Genomic DNA, 26,675 nt, shown 5'->3' on the forward strand with positions numbered 1-26,675 from the left:
CCACATGCTATGGATTGTTCTTATCAACAACCTTGTAAATAGGGCCTGAGCCATTTGCTCACCATGCAAGCTTGATGCTGAAATATGGTGCAAAGAAATCCTGTGGGATAATGGCTACCCTGATCAGATCATTTCATGCTATATATCACACAAACTCATGAACGGGTCTAAGGCCATCACTTTCGGCCCTGGAAAGTGCCAAGTCTACATCAGATTACCCTGAAAGGGTAAGGTATCTAAAATTTGAGCAACAGGTGAAGCTGGCTGTTTCGCACTGCTTCTATGCAGTAGCAACACAAGTGGTATTTGCCATTAATGGGATGCTGAAGTCAAGCCAAAAAGACGTTCTGCCTATCACACAAATGAGTGGTGTGGTATATGAATTTCAGTGCCAGTGTGGCGCTAGGTACGTAGACCATTCGTCCCAAAGACTGGCGGATTGTATCATCAAAATGTCCTAGCCACTGTTTGCAACAGGCAAGGTATAAAATTAGCCCGTGCTTGCAAAACTCAAAACACAGTATCCAATATTAGATGTGATTCTGCAAGTGAGGATTATTTAGCAAATGTTGTCCAGTGTGCTAAGAATTACACTAACAAACCATTTAAGATTGTCAGTTGGGCTCGTTGTGTGGCCCGTGTGTGTGTATTGGGAGCTACATATATTAATACAAAGGGCCCTGTTCTTTGCAGACAGAAAGAACATGTACACATATTGTGCCTGTTTCAGTTAAACAAAATAAGTGACAGCCATTCGCTGACTCATTCCTCAGGACAATGTCTTGATCAATCAGGGTGAAGTTGCCTGGTTTAAATTTCAGTTAACTGCCAAGCATTGTTTGTTAGTCACCATTACTGGTGCATTCTCCATAGCAACACCTCTACCAATCAGAGTCCATGTGCCAACCAATCAGCACTCTCTTCTCATACAGTATAAATTGCTTTTTTCCCCTATATTAGTATTTTTGCAAAGTGTCCTGATGAGTGCAAGATGAAAAGCTTTAACATGTCTCTTTTTCCAGCAATAATATTAATAAACAATAATGTAAAATAGGCTTGTCCAACCCCTGGCCGTGGGCCAGATCCAGCCCATGGACTCGGCGTTCAAAATATAGGTAAGTGAAGTGGGGGATTCTGCAAAGAGTTGCTCCTCCAATCACAGGCCGTTTCTCTCCCACGTTTGCCATTGATAGGCTCACTGAGAGAGACTGGCTGCCAGTGGGGGATGGAAAAGAGACCAGACCCCACAAAAGAGTGGTTGCAGCAACAGCGGGACCTGGGACAGCTGGAATGTTAGACGGGGCGGGGAACAAGGATTCCATCTTGAACTCTCCTCACTGTTTTAATCTCCAAATCACCTAGCAGGTGTGCGAATGCGAGAGAGAGCAGGCGAGCTGGTGTTGAGAGCAAGTTTGTGTGCGGGTGTGTCTGGCTCACTCCCAGTCTCAGGGTTCTCACTTAGTCTCATGCCCACACACCAACATATTCTCAAATCCACTCATACTCTAATGGTAATCTTTGTTAATTACTAATTATTTTTAAATTATCGATTTAGTGCTTTGACGTGTTTTTTTTTGCTCAGCAAGTTGTTTATTTTCTTCATACCTCAACTTTTTGAAATTCACGTTTAATGGTGTGCCAAACCTTACCTTTCTCAAATTTGCTCATCCCTTTGAGATAGAAAAAAATTGAAATGTGGCCTTTCGTCTGAAAAGGTTGGACAAGCCTGATGTAGAACAATAATGGGAAACATTTAATGGTCACCACACTTTAGATAGAAAGGATTCCAAGGTCTTTGAGATGTACCGGAGGAAGCTTGCAAGAATGACAGTAGGCTTGAGGGGTGTCAGTTATATGGGGAGATGAGAAATGTGGGGATTATTCTCCTTGGAGCTGGAAGATCAAGGGAGATTTTAATAGAAATGTTCAAAATTAAGTAGCTACAGAGGAACAAAAATTTAAGATAATTGGGGAAAGAATCAGAGGGGAGACAGAATTTTTTTGGCACAACGAGATACGATGATTTGGAAAGCAATGACTGAAAAGGTGATGCAAGTATATTCAACAGTAACTTTCAAAAGGAAATTGGATATATCCTTGAAAATGTAAACTTCTCAGGGATGTGGTCAAAGAAAAAGTGAATGGAATTAATTGGATAACTCTTTCTAAGAGCCAACAGAGGCAAGATGAGCTAAATGGAAACCTAAAACAAAAACAGAATTACCTGGAAAAACTCAGCAGGTCTGGCAGCATCGGCGGAGAAGAAAAGAGTTGACGTTTCGAGTCCTCATGACCCTGGTGAAACCAGCTTATATTTCAAATCTTTCTTGGACTCCAACTCAAGTTCTGTCGAAGGGTCATGAGGACTCGAAATGTCAACTCTTTTCTTCTCCGCCGATGCTGCCAGACCTGCTGAATTTTTCCAGATAATTCTGTTTTTGTTTTGGATTTCCAGCATCCGCAGTTTTTTTGTTTTTATAAATGGAAACCTTCTGTGCTATAAGATTCTATGGGTATAACGAGAAGTAAGCAGCAGGAAACCAGTTTCATCTAGGGGTGTTTGAACCAGCACAAACTCAGTAATCGTTTTCTGCCACATTTACAAAACAGAATAAAGTTAACACAAATTGCAATGCGCTCTCTATTTGGCTAGTCCTTTGCATGGTTTGGAAAAACGGTTTAAAGTAACAAAACAGTATTCAAAGCACTTCGGAAAAAAATATCTACTGTTACCAAGTTCTCTTAAAAGAGTTTCAAATAAACCAACCTCTTCTGTGTCTGTGTGTCCACTACAATTGAAATATAGCCATCAATCAAGGAAAAAGAAAAGAAACGAATGTAGCCAACATCCTGATCTGCCGACCGAGCTTTCAAACTGCAACACAAGGAAAAATAAACCTTTCAGCCTTTCTTTTTGAGCAACAACCAAATTTATTTCAATCTTTTACATTTTACAAAGTCAAACACACAAATAGTTGTTCAGCTATTCTCACAGCATTTTATTCATTTGTCAGGCTATTGTAAGGAAGAAAAGGACTGAAGTTTAACTAAAGATCCCCACATGAACTATTCCAGGTCACGTGGTGAAATCTTGTGAGCAATGTAAAACATTATGCAGAAGATTGAGTGAAGGCCATATTTACTTGACAGAAGTTTCAGGTAAGGGTATTCAGTTAATAAGCAGAGAAAATAGAATCTCAGAAATTACAGCAGGCATCCACTTGGCCGATCAAATTTAAGAATCCAAGTACAGAGGGCTCTCTATTACAGTAAACAATAATTAAGCACCATATACCCAAGGACTTATCAAGAGATCCATACCTTGCAGAGTAGAACATTACATCCATGAGAGTAGTGGCAATAGTGGGAAGAGTATCTGGGTCCAAGCTCATTACACAGAATTGGTTCTTGGGACTTAACACTGGATGAACTGTGGGGCTGGCAGCTATAAAGGGAAGAGAAAAGTTAAGATTCTGGTTAAGAGCCCACTGCCAAGAATAAATCACGAACCCTTTTGTCTTCTCTGGTCTCTAATCATCATTAAAAGTGGTTATTTGAGCTCTTCCCCTTCTATTGAAGCAAAGGTTAATCTATTTTTTTTAAGATTTGGACACTTGTTCAAACTCTTAAAACAAACATTTGAAACACAGGTTATTTTCTCTCCTAACAGGCTTCAGTTTCCAGTAGATTTCAATGACCATTTAAGTCAAATTGCACTGCAGATGTCCCTGTGGGAGCAAACTAAGTTTAGAATCAAGCCCAATTGTATGAAACAAAAGTCTTTTGTGTTTGCCTAGCTTGCCCTCCCTGCAATACAAACAGTCCAGAAATTAAATAAAGCAGTCAGTGATACCAATGCCTGAGATGGAACAGCCTACAAAAAAAAGCATTTTTCACTATCTGGAACAGCCTACAATAAAAGCATTTTTCACTATGTACACACAGTATTTTTGCCATCGATTCTACATTTAAAATAAATTCAGTTCGGCAAGTGCTTTCAAGTGCAAAGATTCAGTGCAGGATTATCTGTCCAAACTTTTGACCTGATCAGGTCTAAATACAAAGCAAAAAGCCAGGTTAAGAAATAAGTAAATTCTTAGAACAGAAAAATGTAAAGGTGGGTGAACTTTTGAGTCAACCCTCCTTTTGTCCATCACAGAACAGAGTAAAGGGCCGAAATGTCAAACTCACCCCAGTGCCTAGCTTGGCTGGTGGTGAGAAAGGCCCTCCCCATCAGATCCTTCCAACATGCCAGGAGTCTCACCCCCTCTGTGTTACCCTCGAGGTGGCTGTGGTGGGGACGAGACCGTTGTTCACCTCCTTGTGGATTGTGCCTTTGCAAAGAAGGTCTGGAGAGAGATGCAGTGGTTTTTGTCAAGGTTTATCCTGAGCAGTGCTGTGACACAGGACTCTGTGCTCTACGGGCTGTTCCCAGGGACACACACCGAGACAAAAATCAACTGCAGCTGGAGGATCATTAACTCGGTGAAAGACGCTCTTTGGTCTGCCCGGAACTTGTTGGTCTTCCAGCGCAAAGAGTTGTCCCCGACCGAGTGTTGCAGACTGGCACATTCCAAAGTCCAGGACTATGTGCTGAGGGACGAATTAAAGCTTGGGGCAGCCGCTGCAAAGACACAATGGGGAAAGGTTGCTGTCTAAGACCTTTCTGCCACAGTGCACTGAGGGGCTGGGAACTGTTGAGAGCCCCTCAGGCTGTACAGCACATAATGAATGTATGCAGTGAATACTAATTGTATTATAAATGTATTGAAGCACCTCAGAGTGCAACATGATATATGCTGATAACTCCAATACCTTTGTCTGATTGTCTGCATTGACCAAAGATAAAAACAATAACTGCCAATGCTGGAAATCCAAAACAAAAACAGAAACAGAAATACCTGGAAAAACTCAGCAGGTCTGGCAGCATCGGCGGAGAAAAGCACAGTTGACGTTTTGAGTCCTCATGACCCTTCAACAGAACTGTGTTTCTGTTTCTGGTTTTGTCTGCATTGACCAAATTGAAATGATTGTAATATTCATTGATTGTATTGATGCACCTTGTGATCCATGTGTAAAAGTTGAATCTGATTGTACTTATGTGACGGTGATTTTGAAATGGTTTGGAATGTTCTGCCAGATATTTTATGAATAAAGTATATCTTCCAAATAAAAAAGTTACACAAGTCTGGTTACAATCAGATTTTTATCATCCAGACACTGTTGCTAAGGAATTCGAAGAGCATTTCTGCACGGGTTTCAGAACACTGCATAAAATGGTTTTAACTTTAATGTCCTAGTCTAAGCATATCATTACCTAGTGTCACAAAGCACACAGAACAAACAGGTTTCACAAATATAACAGGGCCAGCATCTCTGCAGCCCCACAGGGAGAGTTGGGCCTGCTGAGGCAAGTCAGGGACCTCGAAGGTATCTCAACATGGAGGTGCCCTCACAGGTGTTCATAAAGATCAAAGTGGTGATGGACAAAGCCAGGAGGCCCCTCAAAGGTGAAGGGAAACCCCTCTGGAGGTGTAATTTGGGCCAGAGGTGTGGCCCTTCCTGCCCACAGCCCCATCATCGGGCCTTGGAGCCTCTGGCTTCAATGGACTCCTGGACCGCGGCACAGCAGCTACCTCCATTGAGCTGGAAGCTTTCACACATAGCAGCGGACAATTCTACCCACCCCAGCAAAATGCTAACAAGGCTGCAAAAATCACCCCTAATTCGGGCCTTAGTCATCTTAATTGGCTGCCCGTTTCTGTGGTGAGGGCAGCCGATTTCAGTTCCCTACTCACCCATGGGAAATTCTCCTGATTGCATCAGGGAACCATCCAGACATGGCTCCCCACAATTTTCCCAGCCTCTCCACTGTGCTGCTCCCCAACCTCCAATCCTACCTCCATGGGGCCAAAAAAATCCAGCCCATCGAAATTGGAACAGAGACAGGACATTCAGACCAAATGGTCAATGCTGACATTCATCTTCTGGATGCACCTCCTCCCACCACTTTTTATTTAACCCTATAAGCATATCTTCTATTCCTTTCTCCCTCATACGTTTAGCTAGCTTCCCTTTAAATGCAACTATACTAATTGCCTTAACCACTCTTTGTAATAATGAGTTCCACATTCTTACCGCTCTGTGGGTGAAGGTGTTTCTCCTGAATTTCCTACTGCATTCATTAATAACTAATTTATACTTATGACCTCTGGTTTTCGAGCCCTCTCCACAGCAGAAAGATTCCCTTCTATATCTGTGTTATCACATCTTTACATTATCATTAAGTCCTCTATCATATTAACCTGCAGTTTTCTCTTTTCTAAACAAAAGAGGCACAGCCTATCCTCTCAGTTTTAATATCATTCTTGTGAAGCTTTTTTGCACCTTTGGCAATGTCTCAATATTCTAAAAAGAACATTGAGGCATGAGCTGAGCACAGTACTCCAAGCGTGGTCCAAGTTCAGTACTAGTTGAACACAACAATTCAGCTTTTTAATTCCAGCCCCATTGCTTGATTTGCTTTTTAAAAAAATAGTGGCCACATAACCAGTGTTGTTAATTTTAGCGATTTGTGTATCTATACCCCAAGGTTCCTTTGCTTCTCTACCCCACTTAGACTCCTATTATCCAAGCAGTATGTGGCCCCTTAATCTTCCCATAAAAAATGAATCACTTCAAACTTATCCTATATTGAAATTAATTTGCCAACTGCAGGCCCAATGTACAAATTTATTAAGGTATACGAACATAAGAAATAGGAGTAGGCCATTTGGTCCTCGAGCCTGGTCCTCTACTCAGCAACGCCACTTTCCTGCCTGCCCCTCAAAACCTTCAACTCCTTTGTAAATCAACAATTTGCCTAACTCAGCCTTGAGTATATTCATTCATCCAGCCTCCACTGCTCTCTGGGGTGGAGAATTCCAAAGATTAATGACCTTCGGAGGGAGGAAATTCTTCCTCATATCTATCTAAAATGGCAGACTCCTTATTTTTAAACTGTGTCCCCTAGTTCGAAAGGGGAAGCATCCTCAGCATTTACCCTGTCAAGCCCCCCCCAGAATCTTACATGTTTCAATAAGATCATACTGCATTCTTTAAAACTCCAGTGATTGTAGGCCCAACCTGCTCAATCTTTCCTCATAAGACAAAGCCCTCAGCCTAGGAATCAACCTAATGAACTGGCTCCAATGCAAGTGCATCCCTCCTAAAGTAAGAAAACCAAAACGATACACAGTACTCTCGGCATGGTCTCACCAATGTCCTGTACAGTTGTAGTAAGACTTCTCTTCTCCATCCACCTTGCAATAAAGGCCAACATTCCATTTACCTTCTAGATTACTTGCTGTACCTGCATGCTTTTTTTGTGTGTTTCATGTACAAGGACACCCAGATCCCTTTGTACCACAGCATTCTGCAGTCTCTCCCATTTAAATAATCTTCTGCACTCCTACTCTTCCTGCCAAAGTTAACAACCTCATATTTTCCCACATTATACTTAATCTGCCAAATTTTTGCACACTTAATCTATCTTAATCCTTTTGCAGAATCTTTGTGTCCTCCTCGCAACTTTTTCTCCTCCAATACCTATCTTTATATCAGCAAATGTAGCTACAATTCACTTGGTCCCTTCATTTAAGTCATTAATATAGATTGTAAATAGTTGAAGCCCCAGCACTAAACCCTGTGGCACCCCTTTGTTATGGTTTGCCAAGCTGAAAATGACATTATCCCAACTCTGTTAGCCACACTCATGTATTATCCACAATACTACGATCTCTTATCTTGTGTAATAGCCTTTTTATGTGGCACCATCGAATACTTTTTGGAAATCAAAAACACTATATCCACTGGGTCCATGTCTTCCTGTCACATTCTTTGTTTTAACTACACCTCTTGTTTTGGTGTCACTCTCAAATTTTGAGGCACCTGTTCTAGTTATGTGAAAAGTATGACAATTATGAACACTCTAATCTGGCAACTTTACTTTACCAGCTTTGGGTTTTATAAAGCCATTTGTGACATTGTTACTATCCACTGGAACCGATTCCCCATTCTCCTCCTTGTAGATACTGAATTCTTCAGACAGGGTGTGAATAACTGCTGGTAAATCACTCTCCCGAACCTAGGCACACAAATTAAAGAGCACATTAAATACACAAGAGAGGATGATAGTGCAGACTCATAACATAAGTGTTAGGGGTTCTAGGTGAAAAATATTTGCACAGTCGAATCTCAGGTCTTCATAAGCATCAACCCATAGCATAAAGCCACAGTGTTTCACAGCAAGTCAGTTTTACTCATGCACACCTCAAAGATAATCAGTTGATGCAGGTGTTAGAGGTCAACATACATGACCTCTAACAAGTATAAACTGGGTCTTTGCTTTGTATCTGTTCTACGCTTCTAACTACAAACAGACTCAAAAATGCTTGATGCCAACATTGGATATAAAAAGTGAAAAAGCGACAAATTCCCAAAATAAACACTATTGAGCAAAAATAAATTAATACTATCAGAAAAACAAGCAAGAGATTGTTTCTCTCAACATTGCAATACGTGGCATAGTGGAGTATATCATCTGTGTCCTATAGAATTATATCAAAACAAGATTCCACAGCCCATTTACCACTCTGGACCCAATCACTTACTTGAATTCTGTTCAATTTCTTTGTTGGGTTGGTCTTTTTACAAAGAGGGAAAATGAATATTCTGCATGTGCATATGTAGAAGTACCCAGTATAAAATCTATGGTAAAAGTCACAAGTGCAACCAATACTCAGGTTTTATAGAACTGATATTAGTTTGTCCATTGCTTAATTAGTGCTGCAGCAAGTACTTATGTTACTCTTTAAAAACACAAAGGACCTAGTTAAAAAAAAAAACTACTTTAGGTTATGACAAAATGCTAGGAGCACTTGATTAAGTGTGCAGTATCTCTCATAACAGTCTTCATGTCCAGTGCATTTAGATAAGTTTGCAACTAGTATAGAACTCAGTTCATTTATGAATAATTCATTATTTATCAAAATCCATACCCAGAAGATTTGATGTAAATGTATGCCCAAGACCTCGCCATCCCTGAAACAGTCAGATTAATGTCAAGTTGGTTGACTAGATGATTGAATTGCATTATCAGAAACTTGATAGCAATTTCTAAAGGGGCATCATACAAAATCATAAAATGGGTACAGATGAGGGAAGCTATTAAACCCATCGTAATTCATCCATCCAGATAAAGGCCTACATTCACCCATCACAACATTAAACTGATTTCTGAATGAGTCTTTGCCTACATTATCCTACCAGGGAGTCCCTTCCAAGTTCTGATTATTCTTTGTAAGGAGTAGTTCTTCCTGGCATTCTTCTTGATGTTTCTTCTCAACAGTTTTCACCCATATACATTGTTCCAGCATCCTGGAATACTCTAAAGTAGGATTCCAGATTAACCTTATCCATGTCATTTAAATGTCCTATTGAAGTGTAAAACTCTCTCAAGTAGCTTCCTTTCAAGGCTAAAAAGAGCTTTCATTTCTCCTGCCTTTCTTCATAACTACTAGAAATCACCCTTCTGTTTCCCTTGGCGACCAGAACTGAACAGTACTTGAGGCTGAGAGCTACATGGATAGCACACTTAGAGAGGTGGTCACACCACAGCTTAGGAGCCTGGAGGCAGAAAGGGAATGGGTGACCGCCAGGTAGTCCAAGAAAATTAGGCAGGTAGTGCAGGAGTCCCCTGGGGTCCTGCTCACCAATTGGTTTTCCATTTTGGATACCAGTGAGGTCACTGGCTCCTCTGAGGGGTGCAGTCAGAGCCAAGTTTGTGGCACCACAGTCAACTCTGCTGTACAGGAAGGGAGAAAGAAGGAGGGAAGAGCAGTAGTAATAAGAGATTTGTTAGTTAGAGCAACAGACAGGTATTTCTGTGGCCATAGACATGACTCCAGGATGGTACGTTCCCTCTCTGGTGCCAGGGTAAAGGATGTCACGGAGCGGCTGCAGGACATTCTTCTAGGGGAGGGTGATCAACTAGAGGTTGTGGTCCACATTGGTACCAATGACTTGGTATGAAAGGGGATAAGGTCCTGAAAGCAGACTTCAGGGAGCTAGGAAGGAGATTGAAAAGCAAGACCTCTAAAGCTATATTGCAGGATTACTCCCAGTCCCACATGCAAGCAAGTACAGAAATAGGAGGATTGAGCGAATAAACAAGTGGCTGGAAAGCTGGTGTAGGAGGGAGGGCATCAGGTTTCTGAGGCATTGGGACCATGTCTGGGGAAGGTGGGACCTTTATAAGATGGACACTCTACACCTGAACAGGACTGGGATGAATATCCTTGCAGGGAGATTTCTTCGTGCTATTGAAGGGGCTTTAAACTAGACTGGCAGGGGGATTGGAATCTGAGGACAATTCAGAGCAGGAACGGGAGATGGAGAATTAATGTGCAACTCTGAAAGACAGAAGCAGCACAGGTTAAAAAGTGTACAGCACATGAATTTGGCAGTGTTAAAAAGGTATACGTGCAAATACAAGGAGCAAAGTAAATAAAGCTGATGAGCTGAGGGCACAGATAGACACATGGCAGCATGATATCATCGCTATAATGGAAACTTGGCTTAAAGAGGGGAAAAATGGCAGCTCAACATCCCTAGGTTGAGAGTTTCCAGGCAGGATAGAGAGGGGAATAAAAAAAATGTGGGGGGTGTAGCATTATTGGCTAAAGAAGCAATTACAGCTGTCAGGAGGGATGGTAAACTAAATGAAGCATCAAATGAGGCCATATGGGTTGAGCTCAGAAATAAAAAAAAAGGGGCAGCTACACTGCTAGGAGTGCACTATAGATCCCAAAATAGTCGTGGGAGTTAGAAGAGTAAATATGTAGACAGATTTCTGAGTGCAAGAACAATAGGACAGTAATCACTGGGGACTTCAACTACCCTAATATCAGTTGGGATGTGAACAGTATGAAGGGCACAGAGGGCCCGAAATTCTTGAACTCCATTCAAGAGAACTTTTTTTTTTAGCCAGCATGTAACAAGCCCAACAAGAGGGAGTGCAATTCTAGATTTAGTCTTAGTAAATGAAGCTGGGCAAGTGAATGAAGTAGCAGTGGGGGATAATTTAGGAGATAGTGACCATAATATAGTTAGATTTAGCATCATTGCGGAAAAGAACAAAGATAGAATAGGAGTCAAAGTTCTAAATTGGGGGAAGACAAATTTTACAAAGCTGAAAAGTGAGCTGGACTGGATACAGCTATTAGACGGAAAAACTGTCAAATCAGTGGGAGGCATTCAAAGGTGAGATTCTACAGGCACAGTATAAATGTGTCCCCACAAAGAAGGGTCATACTGCCAAATCTAGAGCCCCTGGTTATCCAACTTCATTGCTTAAGGCCAAAATAAAGCAGGATAAGGTTATGACAGTCACAAAAGGCTTAATACTGTAGGAAGCCTAGAGGAGTATAGAAAGCGCAGGGGCAAAGTAAAAATGCAAATTAGGAAAGCAAAGCGAGAACACGAAGAAACATCGGCAGGTAAAATAAAAAAAAATCCTAAGATATTTTACCAGTAAGAGCAAGAGAATAATTAAGGAATAGGTAGGGCCTATTGGAGATGTACATGGTAACTTGTGGGTTGATGCAGATGATATGGGCAGGGTTCTCGATGAGTACTTTGTCTCTGTCTTTCACTAAGGAGAGGAATGATGCAGACATTCTAGTTAAAGAGGAGGAATGTGAAATTTTAGATACCATAAGCATAGCAAGAGAAGAAATACTGGAGGGGCTGGCAGACTTGAAGGTGGATAAATCACCAGGGCCAGATGGATAGTATCCCAGGCTGTTGAATGAAGGAAATAGTGGATGCTTTGAGGATCATTTTCCAATCTTCACTAGATACAGACGAGGTCCTAGAGGATTGGAGGTTTGCAAACATTGGACCATTATTTTAAAAAGCTGCGAAGGATAGGCCAGAAAATGATAGGCCGGTCAGTCTGACTTCAGTGGTGGGCAAATTATTGAAAACAATTCTGAGACACAGGATAAACTGTCACTTAAGAAAGGCACAGATTGATCAGCGATAGTCAGCATGTTTTATTAGGAGAAGATTGTGTCTTACTAACTTAATAGAATTTTTTGAGGAAGTAACAAGGAGGATTGATGAGGGTGGTGCAGTGGATATTGTCTACATGGATTTCAGTGAGGCATTTGACAAGGTCCCACATGGGAGACTATTCAGGAAAGAAAGATCTCATGGGATACAGGGGAAGCTGGCAGGTTGGATCCAAACTGGCACAGTGACAGGAAACAAAGGGTAATGCTCAATGGATGTTTTTGCAAATGGTAAACGGTTTCCAGTAGTGTTTCACAGGGCTCAGTATTGGAGTCCTTGCTGTTTGTTGTATATATTAATGACTTATACTTAAATGTGGGAGGCATGATTGGGAAATTTGCAGATGACAAAAATTAGCCATCTAGTTGATAGTGAAGAGGATACCTGCTGACTCCACAATGATATTAATGGTTTGGTTGACTGGGCAGAGAAGTGGCAAATGGAATTCAATCTGGAAAAGTGCAATGTAATGCATTTGGGGAGGGCAAACAAAGTAAGGGAATACTCAATAAGCAGGAAATTATTGAGAGGGGTGAGTAGGTGAGACACCTTGAAGTACCTGTCCACAGGTCCTTGGAAGGTGGCAAGACTGGTGGACAAGGTGATCAAGAAAGCATATTGAATGCTTTCTTTTATTGGGCGAGGTATTGAATACAAAAGTAGGGATGTAACGGTGGAACTGTATAAAATGCTGGTTAGGCCACAGCTGGAATTTTGTGTACAGTTCTGGTCACCACATTACAAGGAGGACATAATTGGTCTGGAGAAAGTGCAGGGGATATTTGCAAGAATGTTTCCAGGGCTTGAAAACTGCGGCTATGAGGATAGGATAGGGTTGTTTTCCTTAGAACAGAGGAGGCTAGAGGGTGATCTCATTGAGGTGTACAAAAATAATGAGGGGCCTGGATAGGGTAGACAGGAAAGACTTGTTTTCCCTTGCTGAGGGGTCAATTACATGGGGCACAGATTTTAAGGTGATTGGTAGAAGGGTTAGAGGGGACATGAGGAAAAACTTTTTCACCCAGCGGATTGTGGGCACCTGGAATTCGCTGCTTAAGTTGGTGGTTGAGGCGGAAACACTCAACTCATTTAAAAAAGGTATCTGGATCTGTATCTAAAGTGCTGTAACCTGCAAGGCTATGAACCAGGTACTGGAAAGTGGGGTTAAAATGAGTAGCTAGTTTCTTTTTTCTCTTTTTTGGCTGGTGCAACACGATGAGCTGAATGGCCTCTTTCTGCACCATAGCTTTTCTATGGTTCTATGGAGGCGCTATTTAATGAGAGATTATTGGGCAAACCTCTAAGTTCAGGAGGGACAAAAGCAGCAAGTTAAATAACACTGTTGTCTCATGTTCTATCACCATGATGTTGTAAACCAGAGACACGCAATGCTATTTTATATCATTGCACTTTGTAAATAAATGGAAGTTTCCCAAACACACGTTTATAAGAGAATACAATGATATTCAGTACTACTTTTTTAAAAATTTCTTTATGGGAAGTGGGCATCTCTAGCTAGGCCAACAATTATCACCCATCCATAATCGCCCTTGAGAAGGTGATGGCAAGGTGCCTTCTTGAACCGCTGCAGTCCATATATTGTAGGTACATACACAATGCTGTTAGGGAAGGAGTTCCAGGATTTTGACCCAGCGACAGTAAAAGAGCAGCAATATATTTTCAAGTCAGGATGGCGAATGGCTTGGAGGGAAAGTTGCAGGTGGTGGTGTTCCCATGCATCTGCTGCCCTTGTCCTTCTAAGTGGTAGAAGTTGCAGTCTGGAAGGTGCTGTCGAAGGAGCCTTGGTGAGTTGCTGCAGTGTATCTTGTAGATGGTACACATTGCTGTCACAGTGCATCGGTGGTGAATAGAGTGAATATTTAAATTGGTGGATGGGGTGCCAATCAAGCAGGCTACTTTGTCCTGCAAGGTGTCAAGCTTGAGTGTTGTTGGAGCTGCACTCATCCAGGCAAGTGGTCAGTATTCTACCATACTCCTGACTTGTGCCTTATAGATGGTGATAAGCTTTGGGGAATCAGGTGGTGAGTTACTTGTCACGGAATTCCCAGCCTCTGGCCTGTTCTTGTAACCATGGTATTTATATAGTTCAGCTTCTGGTCAATGGTAACTCCAAGATGTTGATAGTGAGGGATTCTGCAATGGTAATACCATTGAATGTCAAGGTTAGATTTGCTTTTGTTGGAGATGGTCATTGCCTGACACTCATGTGGCACAAATCTTACTTGCCACTTATCAGCCCAAGGTTGAAATGTTGTCCGGGTCTCGCTGCATTTGGGCACGGACGACTTCAGTATCTGGAGAGGCCCGAATGATGCTGAACATTGTGCAATCATCAGCAAACATTCCCACTTCTGACCTTATGATGGAGGGAAGGTCATTGATGAAATAGCTGAAAATGGTTGGGCCTAGGACACTATCCTGAGGAACACCTGCAGCGATGCCCTGGGACTGAGACAACTGACCTCCAACAACCACAACCAACTTTCTTTCTGCTGGGTATGACTCCAAACAGTGGAGAGTTTTCCTCTTGATTCCCATTGACTCCAGTTTTGCTAGGGTTCCTTGATGCCACTCTTGGTCAAATGCTGCCTTGATGTCAAGGGCAGTCACTCTCAGTCCACCTCTGGAGTTCAGCTCTTTTGTCCATTTTGGACCAAGGTTGTAATGAGGTCAGGAGTGAGTAGCCCTGGCAGAACCCAAACACACTATTAGTGAGCAGATTATTGCTGTGTAACAGTTGCTTGATAGCACCGTCAACGACAATTTCCATCACTTTGCTGATGATTGAGTGTAGGCAACTTACCAGTGGGAATTGTGCTTTTTGTGGATAGGTCATACCTGGGCAATTTTCCACATTGCCAAGTAGATGCCAGTATTGTGGCTGTACTGGAACAGCTTTGCTAGGGACACAGATATTCTGGAGCACAAGACTTCAGTACTGTTGCTGGAATGTTGTCAGGGCTTATAGCATTTGCAGTATCCAGTGCCTTCAACCATTTCTTGATAATGTGGATTGAGTTGAACTGGCTGAAAACTGGCAGCTGTGATACTGGGGACCACAGGAGGAGGCAGAAATGGATCATCCATTCGGCACTTCAGGCTGAAGATGGTTGCAAATGCTTCAGCCTTCTCTTTTCGCTTTATTGAGGATGGGAATATTTATGGAGCCTCCTCCTTCTGTTAACTGTTTAATTATCCGCCACCATTCCTAACTGGGTGTGGCAGGACTGCAGTGCTCGGATCTGATCTGTTGGTCGTGGGATCTCTTAACTCCGCCTATCACATGATGTTTCCACTGTTTGGCATGCAAGCAAATAGTCCTGTGATACAGCTTCACCAGGGTGACAGCTCATTTTTAGGTATGCCTGGTGCTGCTCCTGGCATGCTTTCCTGCACCCTTCATTGAACCAGGGTTGATCCCCAGCTTGATGGTAATGCAGGCCATGAGGTTACAGATTGTGGTTGAGTACAATTCTGCTGTGATGGCCCACAGCGCTTCATGGATGCCTAATTTTGCATTTCTAGAACTGTTCGAAATCTATCCCATTTAGCACAGTGGTAGTGCCACACAACACGATGGCGGGTATTCTCAAGGTAAAGATAGGACTTCGTCTCCACAAAGACTTCGTGATGGTCATTTCTACCAATACTGACATGGACAAAAGCATCTATGACAGATTAGTGAGAATGAGGTTAAGTTGTTGGTTGTTGGTTCCCTCGCCACCTGCTGCAAACCCAGTCTTGCAGCTATGTACATTAGGACTCGGCCAGCTACGTCAGTAGTGGTGCTACTGAGCCATTTTTGGATGATGGACACTGAAGTCCCCCACCCAGAGTACAGTCTGTGCCTTTTCACCCTCAGTGTGTTTTCCAATTGGTGTTCAACATGGACTCAGATGGTGGTGGGGGGGGGGAAGGGAGAGTGATGTGGTAGATGGTAAGCACCTTGCCCCCTTTGACCTGATGCCTTGAGACTTCATGGGTTGCCAGGGCAACTCCCTCTTGATTGTATACCATTGTGCCACATCCTCTGGTGGGCCTGTCCTGCCAGTAGGACAGGGCATACCCAGGGATGGAGATGGTGGTTTCTCAGACATTGTCTGTAAGAGTGTGGCTATGTCAGGCTGCTGCTTGACTAGTCTGTGGGATAGCTCTCCCAATTTTGGCACTAGCCCCCAAATGTAAGTAAGAAGAACATTGCAGGACCTGGGTTTGCTTTGTCATTTCCGGTGCCTAGGGCAATGCCAGGTTGTTTGTCCAGTTTCATTCCTCTTTGTAGTCTTTGAAGCAGCTTGATACAACTGCAAGGTTGCCAGCCCATTTCAGAAGGCATATAAGAGTCAAACACATTGCTGGAGATTTGGAGTCGCATGAAGGCCAGGCGAGGACAGGTTTCCTTCCCTAAAAGGACATTAGTGAACCAGATGGGTTTTTACAGCAATCGACACAGATGCATGGTCACTATTACTGAGACTAGCTTCTTAGCTCCAGATTTTATTCATTAGTAAAAAGCTGCCATGGTGAGATTTCAACCCATGTGCCCAGAGTATTAGCCTGGGCTTTCTGGATTTCTAGTCCAGTAACATTATCACTGTCAAAAAGATATAATAATTCTCATAATGTTATTGGAATTTATTGTAAAATAGAGTAATAGTGGGATGTGTCTATGTGCCTGCATGAGAAATTTAATTGAAGTAGAGGCAGCTAGTCTGGGGTGCTTTGATCTAAGAAGTGAGGGTAGGTTTGAAATGTTAATTAGATAAACATGGGGAAGTTTAGAAACATGGGTGTCATGGGGACATTTGCAGTTTGAAAACAATCTAGTCTGGTTTATTTCAAAGGAGCGGTAAAATGTGTCACCTAGCCAGGTGAAGTTTAGAAACAGTGTTTATTTTTCCCCCCAAAGATTACCAGTAAAACTTAGTGCTATGAGACAGTTTTGTCCGGGAGATAAAGTCCAAAGACATAGTAAAACAATGGGTATTTGCATTCAAAGAGGAAGATATGTATAAAGGAGGAGCAAAGGCTGTGTGTAAGGTAAGGCACTTTTAAGATCTTACAAGTGTGAGAAGCCTTCACCATCTATGCCTCAAGCTGCTGTCTCCAGGGACTGAAGTGAAGAGAACTCACTTGGAAGTCGACTTGTTCAGGATATCATGTTTCTTTGCCGGGTCTTTTAAAATCTATGTGCCTTAACGAAGGTGTAACTGGGAGTTAGATTGAGAAAGGGATTTAGAAGTTATAATGGTAGTAATTTGTAAATCTATGTATATATTTTAAATCATTTCTCTTATTAATAAATGTTTAATCTAGTTTTCTAAAATCCCATAAGGCTTGGTGATCTTATTACTACTGAATTCAAGGCACACATCTCGAAATTTATACACATTGAAAATTGGTTGTGACAGTTGTTTCAAGTTTCCCACAGATTTGAGCAGCTGGACATTCACCATCTGCTGTGTCATAACACGCTATGCCACCACACCCCTCTACAGAATACAAAAAAACCAACAGCTAAGAGATAGAGAGTATACTCACCAGTATGAAGTCAGTCTGGTAGGTCGACAACATGAATACAGAAACATTATGTTGGGCTAGGGGAGCAATCACGGACTTCGCTATCTTTGTCACTCCAATTGTTTGAGAACTGGTTGATGAATGACCGTTGGACACAACATTCAGTGCCAGCCATGTTGCTTCTGCCACTTGTAGATAGCCTGTTTGAGGTAACTCTGAAACAGAGAGAGGGAAAAGAAAAGAGAAATATTTAGGCTTCTAACAAAGACCAGTTCAGACTTACTCAATCAGAACATAATATGTTAGAAGAAATGGTCATTTAATCATAAAGACTTTTCTGTCCACTGATCACATACAAGTACCAACCTAAGGTAGGTGAAGAAACACAGGTAAAATTTGCAAGATAAATCCTGATGAAAGGCCAGCAAACTATTGTCATTTTAAATCTCTTCCATTGAAATGTTGAGGACTAGTCAACCAGCACCTGGGAAGGTTACTTGCATTTTAAGTAACTTTTCAGAGATATATTCAGACCTTCACATCTCTGTCTAAACAGAAGCCACAAAAGAAGTCACCTAACTTTCTGAAGTCCATTTTGTGAAGGTACAGTGTCCATATTCCATGTTGCTTTTTAGAAGTGTGCATCGCCCAATAAGCTTTACAAATATGCCATGACTGTAACAATAAGTAATGAAAACTCAAAAATGTGACATTATGTCAAACGTTAATCAACTGGACACAGCAAAGTACACAAATGGATAATAGACTGCAAGTCTGAAAGTTATCTAAATACTGGATATTTAATATAGAGGCACACAGAAAGTGGGTTTAAATCTATAACTTTGAACCTCTATCTCTGTAATCTTCCTCAGTCATACGAAATCGTACCTCACAAACTATTTCTCTGATCATACGGCCTCATATTTTCTTGCTCTCTCCCCTCCATCACGCATTTAGCTACCTAGATCCCGTGCTCAGGAATTCCTTCCATAAACCACTGACATCCTCATTTAAGACCCTCTTTAAAACATGCAAATTTAACCCGCCCTACCCCACTCTTTTTTCCTTTAATGGAGCATCCGTTTTTTTCAGGTCTCTGAAGTGCCCTGGAATATTCTACATTATAGACATAATTCTCGAGGTTAAAGTACGAGATGAACACTCGAGGCTGTGAGTTCAAATCCCACTCTGCCAAATTGTGAAACTGAAATCAAATTAAAACATTTGTTGAAAATGTATAAATAATACTGTCACTCACATCTCAAGAACAATTATTTGAATTGGGCAAAATGGTATTTGAGAGACAGCGGAGGAATAAAGAAAACAATCAGGAAATGCGATAAAAAAGTGGATTCAAAAAGATAAGATGCCAAAAATTGTGGATGGGGCGGGATGAGGTAAAAAACCACAAGATTAAACAGTAGGCCAAAAGAAACCATAACTAGAGGAATTGTCTAGATACTGGGTGGATAGCTGGAGGGGCTACAAGACAGACACATCCCATGACATCATGATCTAATAGTCAACGCATGGAAGGTTAGTGTGTTATATTACCGCCTTGGTTCAAACGCGGACAAAAGAGCTGAACTCCTGAGGTGACAGTGACTGCCCTTGACATCAAGGCAGCATTTGACTGAGTGTAGCATCAAGGAGTCCTAGCAAAACTGGAGTCAATGGGAATCAGGGGCAAACTCTCCGCTGGTTGGAGTCATACTTAGCTCAAAGGAAGGTGGTTGTGGTTGTTGGCGGTCAATCATCTCAGCTCCAGGACATCACTGGAGTTCCTCAGGGTAGTGTCCTAGGCCCAGCCATCTTCAGTTGCTTCATCAATGACCTTCCTTCCATCATAAGGTCAGAAGTGTGGATGTTTGATGATTGCACAATGTTCAGCACCATTCACAACTCCTCAGAAACTGAAGCAGCCCACGTCCAATTGCAGCAAGACCTGGACGGTATCCAGGCATAAGCTGACAAGTGGCAAGTAACAAGCATGCCACACAAGTGTCAGGCAATGACCATCTCCAACAAGAGAGAATCCAACTGTCATCCCTTGATGTTCAATGGCATTACCATTACTGAATTGCCCATTATCAACATCCTGGGGTTTACTATTGACCAGAAACTGAAATGGACTGGCCATGCCATATAAGTACTGTGGCTACAAGAGCAGGTCAGAGGCTAGGGATCATGCAATGAGTAACTCACCTCCTGACTCCCCAAAGCCTGTCTACCAAATACAAGGCACAAGTTAGGAGTGTGATGAAATATTCCCCAACTGCCTGGGTGAGAGCAGCTCCCACAACACAAGATGCTTGACACCATCCAAGACAAAGCAGCCCACTTGATTGGCACCACATCCACAAATGTTCACTCCCTGCACCATCGACACACAGTAGCAGCAGAGTTTACCATCTACAAGATGCAGTGCAGGAATTTACCAAGGCTCTTTTGACAGCACCTTCCAAATCCATGACCACTACCACCTAGACAAGAGCAGCAGATAGATGGGAACACCGCCACCTGGAAGTTCCCCTCCAAGTCACTCACCATCCTGACTTAGAAATATTTTGTCATTCCTTTACTGTCACTAGGTGAAAATCCTGGCACTCCCTTCCTAACAGCACTGTGGGTGTGCCTACATCACATGGACTGCAAAGGTTCCAGAAGGCAGCTCACCACCACCTTCTCAAGGGCAACTAGGGATGGGCAACAAACGTTGGCCCAGTCAGCAAGGTCTACATCCCGTGAATGAATTAAAAAAAAAATTAGATGCAAACATTAAAAGTGGCTTACAGACACAACCCGCAGCAACTTCTACAAAGCCAGTTTTAATAAATTACCTCTTAATACTCAAAGTCATTGACGTATGGTATATATTGCCATCTAGTGTTGCACAGAATGACTAGGTCAGTATTAAAAATGAGATCAAATCCTTCATTTTAGTTTGTCATATAAAGCAATAGCTTTCCATTCCAATGGTCTCATTACTATAAATTACTAAAAGTCCCAAAAATCTCAGATCTGAAATACCGTTTTATTCCGATGAGTGAAAATAGTTATGCTGTAATTAACCAGCTCACACTCAATAAGACTTACCATGGACTAAACTTTTATTTCTCCTAACACAATGTCAATGCATGTTCTTGGCCTCACCCAATAATTCTGAAACAAAGCTCATGTTTAGCCTTTTAAAGTGCGGAGTCTATATAGTGGGTTTATCTGAAACTACAGATAGTCTGTATGTAGCAATCTGAAGTAGAATGTAGAATAAATAATGCAGAACACCAAATTCCACATTTTAGAGTAGATCACTGGGTTCTGTGGTTCTTGCCAATACAATTGGATATTTCAGCTACTGTGCCAAAGTGCTGATGTTACATGCACCCATTCACTTACCAATGGTAACAATATTTCATTTCCAAAGTCTCACTGCAATCAATTGTCAATGGTGTTGCAGTGGAGTCTGAAGTTGGTGCAATACTTTGCCCGTCCCTTTGAAGCATATTTTCACAACCAGGACAAACATTATGGATGAGAATGAGTGCCTCTCCAAAAAAAAATAGAACAACGTGAGAGCTTGAACCTACTGACTACGAGTAGTAGATTACTTCAAGGCCAAGTCATTAAATTATTTCATGGTCCAGTATAATACCAGCAACACTGGCTGCAATTTGTTTCCCCCCCCCCCCCCCCACCCATATGGCAGCACTTAGAAGAACATTCCATTCTGAATCTGTCCAATATGCAGCTCATTAATATCTATGAATTCACTTCCAAATGTTCTCCAAATAAAAAAAGGGCATCAGGGAGCTTGCAATTTAAAATGAAATGGCCCTCTGCAATACCCCTCCGCCCACAAGAAAAAGGTTTCTCTGCCCATTCCCTTCCCTCGACCAAATGGACCGAATAGGAGCCTGTTGTAAAAGGTTTGCCTTGCCAATGTGGCAGTGTCAGCCACATGGAGGGATGTCCCTGCCAAATCAATGCTTCAGTCAAATGTGGCAGCCTGACATCAGGAATTTGCTGTATTAGAAATTTAAATCTCAAGCATGTTTAACTCCTCCAGCAGAGAAAACATCAATAGCATGACCTAATTTCAGTCCATTATCAAAGGCAATCCTCACTATTCTAAACACGAGATGGGTTTTCATTTGTGGCTTCCGGTCCTGCTGTTGGGAGAAAATGTCTGTCGGGAACCCATAATTGCTGGTGCCAGGACCCAGAGGGAGATTTGAGGAGATGGCCAATTAAGTATAATTAATGATGACAGGTGGGCTTCCAAGGCTGGAGGGTCAATAGAAGACCCTTCAACACAGATCAGCAGCTCTGCTGTCAGAGGTGGGTGAATAGAGGGCACCTCAAAGGGTGGTGCCCTACAAACTTTTAAAATCAAAGAGGCCACAGTTGCAGGTCAATATCATTGAGGGGAAATCTCTCCACCAGACAGCCAATGACTGCAACTGTGGCCCAACAGCTATGGTGTGTGCAAGGTGTTGGGTGGTGGGGAGGCGCAGGAGTTGGATTTCCTAGTTGGATGGAGCATTAGCCCCCTAGTTTGCCACTGGAAGGGTACCTCCATCCCTCACCATGTTATGACCTCAGCAGAGGGCCTACATGTCGACTAGAAAATTCCATTTGACATGTGCCCTTTAATGAGCCCTTTAATTGGCCCAATTAGCTACGCTACCACTTGTGAGTTGGTAGCCATCAACCACCCACCACCCCCATCCCCAAATTCTGCCTTCATGAAAATTGACGGGAAGCAAGACAATGGTGGGAAACCAGCATGCTGACTGACAACAGGAAATTACAGGCCTGTCCACCTCTGCAGCCAAATGAAAATTCAGCCCCATGTGCAACTATGTGGGGGGGGGAGAGAGGAGTATAGCTAATGTATCAGGACAGGTTAAAGGGCCTGGAATGAGCATGATGAAACAGTTATCACAGGGAATCCATTAGCTGAATTCAGCTAGACATCCACAGAACTGCTTTTTCCTGACAGTGCAGATAGGAGACACACCCTTGACTATAAACCAGTTAGAAATGGAAGATAAAGACTAAGAAAATAGAAATAGAAGCTGGTATAACAATCTATAGTTAAACATGAGCCAGATTTTACTGTGAAAGGAACAGTGAGGCGCATTATTTTTTAATCTGCAAATCAAACAACACATGTACAGAAATCCAGATGATGCAGTCCAAGTTATGCTGTCCTTCCGTAAGCTATCTCAAACCAAATATCCCTAAATATTTTGAACAAAATGTTGCTGTCTTAGATACAGAGTAAATTCACCTCAAAAAGTTACAGCTAAGTTAGGGTCTATCCATTCCAGGGTTGTACTGATTACTGCTAAACAACCTGGCACTGAAAATTTATTTTTTATATATATATATATATATATATATATATATATATATATATATATATATATATAGGAGTCGCATTTTTTCACTTTAATTATTGATGGAGATTTAAAAGCAAAATGCAAAATGTCTCATATCTCTCTCTCCATTCAATCTTTCTTTCCCTCTTCCTATTTTGCTCTTAGCACCTGATTGAGTTCACTAATCTATCTGACACTTCCTTCAGATTCTGTGCTGCCCATTAACAATTCTCCAATTTAATGCGGTAAGGAAATATAGTCGCTTGCCCCATTCACACAGCTATGCTGTTTAGACATCTAGCTGACAGAAACTTGCCACACAAAAGTTAAGCAAATGCAAGTCTCTCCACATGCAGCAAATGCAGCCCAAAATAAACTGAATTTACAACGAACAAGAGAGAGGTCCAATTTAAGTTAGAGCAGGATTATAATAAACTAACCCAATTGTGACATAGAAAGAATGGAAAATTACTGAGAAAATGAGCGAGCTCAACTGAACAATGTAAGGAACATAAGCCTCGAAAGGACAGATAAGAATTGGGGCTCTTAGTTCCCATGGTTTTGTGCCAAAAGTAGTCATGTAACATCTGCCAAGTCGATATGAGAGACTGTTACAAAGAAACAATGAAGTGCGTTTCCAGAAGGTGTAATGAAACGCTGAGTCCACCTAACTCAGGTTTAGGCACAACCTCAACTAGTAATACTCCTAGCCATTGTCCCCCATCCCCAGATTAGTCTCCTGCAGCTAATGTATTGAATTGCTCACTTGTGTCACTCATGTGTGCTGATCACTAAAATCTGTCAAGGTGATCTGATTCCCAAGGCTTGAGCCTTTATTCAGAGTGCAGATCACATCAAGAGCAGAAAGGAGGTGGCAAGTTTTTCAACATGGCTGTCACTTAAATACAAACATTACATCCATTATCAATATTCCCTCTAAAAGATCTGCTGCAACTCATCAAGCCTCCTTCAACTGCGCCTTCCAAATCATCACCTCTGCCACCTAGAAGGACAAGGACAGCAGACAGATTGGAATACTACCATCTGCAAGTACCCCTCAAAGCTACACACTATCCAGGCTTGGAAATATATCACCATTTCTTTACTATTGCAGGGTCAAAAACTTGGTGCTCCCTCCCTAACAGCACTATAGGTGAACCTACACCACACAGACTGCAGCAGTTCAAGGTAGATGCTCACCTTCTCAAGCGCAATTAGGGGTCGACAATAAATGCTGCTGTTGCCAGCGACACTCACATCCCAAGAATGAGTTAAAAACATAAGTCTCCGCATATATAGTGTTTATAGGCATGTGGACAGTTGCAGTATTCTTCAAGTTCAGCTTGCTTATTTACTAAAGTGAGGTTGGGCAAATTCTTTGTTAGATTTACAGCCATGCAAAACCGCAATCACACCAACTTTGTTAAAAAAAACATTCAATAGATGATGGTCTACTCCTGTTACTTTGTTTCTGATAGCTCAGTGGATAAGTACCTTTTATAATGTGGCATTGAACCAAATCAATGAAGGTCTCAGTTTAATACTGTCCTGTATTCCATTAAAATACATCCAAGAGATTAGCTACCAGAAGCCTCTTTTCTTGCCCCCTTCCCTATCAAGCAATTTGATTTGGTATAAGGTAGTATTATAGTACCCAAATAAACAGCAATAGAAAATTTAGGACATGATGTAGGTTACTTCACTGACAGAATGGCTGATTTTTGAAAAACCTTTCCAAAGGTTACAGAGGACAAGCCACTTGGATTTCTTCAAAGCTAAATTGAAAACTATTTGGAGAGTTACAATTGATAGGAAGATACGAACCATCGAAATAGGAAAAGAAGGCTATTTGGCCCCTTGAGCCTGCTCCGCCATTCAATAAGATCATGACTGATCTGTTTATGTTTTGAATTCTACATTCCCATCTATCCTTGATAACCTTTGATTCCCTTGCCGAACAGGAGTCCATCTACCTCCACCTTAAAAATATTCAATGACTCTACCTCCACCGCCTTCTGAGGCAGAGAGTTCCAAAATCGCACAACCCTCAGAAAAAATTTCTCCTCGTCTCTGTCCTAAAAGGGCAATTCCTAATTTTAAAACAATAGCCCCCCTAGTTCTGGACTCACCCACAAGAGGAAACATCTTTTCCACACCTACCTAGTCAAGTCTCTTCAGGATTATTCAAGACCTTATATACTTCAGTCAAATCGCCCCTCGCTCTTCTAAGCTCCAGTGGAAACAAGCCCAGTCAGCCCAACTTTTCCTCATAAGACAACTTGTTCATTCCAGGTATCAATCTAGTAAACCTCCTCTGAACTGTCTCCAAGCATTAAATAAGGAGACCAAAACTGCACACAGAATTTGAGGTGCGGTCTCACCAATGCCCTGTCCAAAAGAAGCATAACATCCTTACTTTTATGTTCAATCCCTCTTGTAATAAAGGATAGCATTCCATTAGCCTTCTTAATTACTCCCTGTACCTGCATACTAACTTTTTGGAACTCATGTACTAGAACACCTAGTTCCCTCTGCACCCCAGAATTCTGCAGAAGTTCTCCTTTTAAGTAATACTCTGCTTTTTTATTCTTGCTGCCAAAGGGAAAAACTTCACATTTTCCCCACATGATACTCCATCTGCCAGGTTTTTGTCCACTCACTCAGTCTATCCATGTTGGTCTGCAACCTCTATGTCCTCTTCACAACATACTTTCCTACATATCTTTGTGTCATCTGCAAATTTAGCTACCATGCCTTCACTCCCCTCATCCAAGGAATTGATATAAATTGTAAGAAAAGTTGAGGCCCAGCACAGACCCCTGCTGGACTCCACTCGTCACATCCTGCCAATCAGAAAATGACCCACTTATGCTACTCTGTTTTCTGCCAGCCAATCTTCAATCCATGCTCATGTTACGCCCTACACCATAAGCTTTTATTTTCCACAAATGCCTTCTGGAAACCCAAGTACAGTAAGTCTACAGGCTCCCCTTTATTCACAGCACATGTTACTTATTCAAGTAAATTGGTTAAACATAATTTCCCTTTCACTAAACCATGCTAAGTCTTCCCAATTATCTTGATCATTCTGATCAATTTGTCCACAGCCATGGATCACCCTATCCTCCTCAAGCATTTCCCCCTTGTTGTCCATCTGCACGAGACTGCCCTCACTTAGTTTCATTCTTAACTATACAGTCATAGTCAGCAAATCGCCTGCAATTGTTTCTCTTCCTGTTCCTGCACCATTACTTCTGGAGTCTCCAAAAGAATCTATCCTCGGCCCCCTCCCATTTCTAAACTACATGCTATGCCTCACCAACTCTCTCCATCATTCCACTGTATCCAAAATTCTAAATGCCCAGTCATAACCTCCTTAATGATCGATTCTAACACATTCCTCACGACAGAAGTCAAGCTAACTGACCTATAGTTTCCTGTTTTCTGCCTCTGTCCCTTGAATAGAGGGTTGTATTTATTTGCTACTTTTCAGTCTGATGGAACCTTTCCAGAATTTAGCAAATTTTGGAAAAGTACCTCATTAGCCACCTCTTTTTAAGACCTTAGGATGAAGTCCATCTGAACCCAGAGACTTGTCAGCTCGCAGCTCCAGCAGTTTGTTTAGTACCACTTCCCTAG

At 41.9% G+C, this 26,675-nt stretch overlaps 1 protein-coding gene across 5 annotated transcripts in view; it reads right to left on the reverse strand.

Moving 5' to 3' along the window:
• LOC121285933 (cytosolic arginine sensor for mTORC1 subunit 2-like) overlaps nucleotides 1-26,675 on the reverse strand; it is a 134,438-nt gene that overhangs the window by 24,568 nt on the left and 83,195 nt on the right. For all 5 annotated transcript variants that reach the window (XR_005944841.1, XR_005944839.1, XR_005944840.1 and 2 more), the window contains 4 exons: nucleotides 17,674-17,867; nucleotides 7,993-8,125; nucleotides 3,322-3,445; nucleotides 2,768-2,875 (listed from right to left, as the gene is read on the reverse strand). Coding sequence is in view for 1 of the 5 variants with exons in the window: in XM_041202889.1 (XP_041058823.1) it covers nucleotides 2,768-2,875; nucleotides 3,322-3,445; nucleotides 7,993-8,125; nucleotides 17,674-17,867 (559 nt within the window). In the remaining 4 variants the exon portion in view is untranslated. The remainder of the gene's footprint in view (nucleotides 1-2,767; nucleotides 2,876-3,321; nucleotides 3,446-7,992; nucleotides 8,126-17,673; nucleotides 17,868-26,675) is intronic.

This window comes from Carcharodon carcharias, chromosome 13 (assembly GCF_017639515.1).
Source record: "Carcharodon carcharias isolate sCarCar2 chromosome 13, sCarCar2.pri, whole genome shotgun sequence".
NCBI classification, from domain to species: Eukaryota; Metazoa; Chordata; class Chondrichthyes; order Lamniformes; family Lamnidae; genus Carcharodon; species Carcharodon carcharias.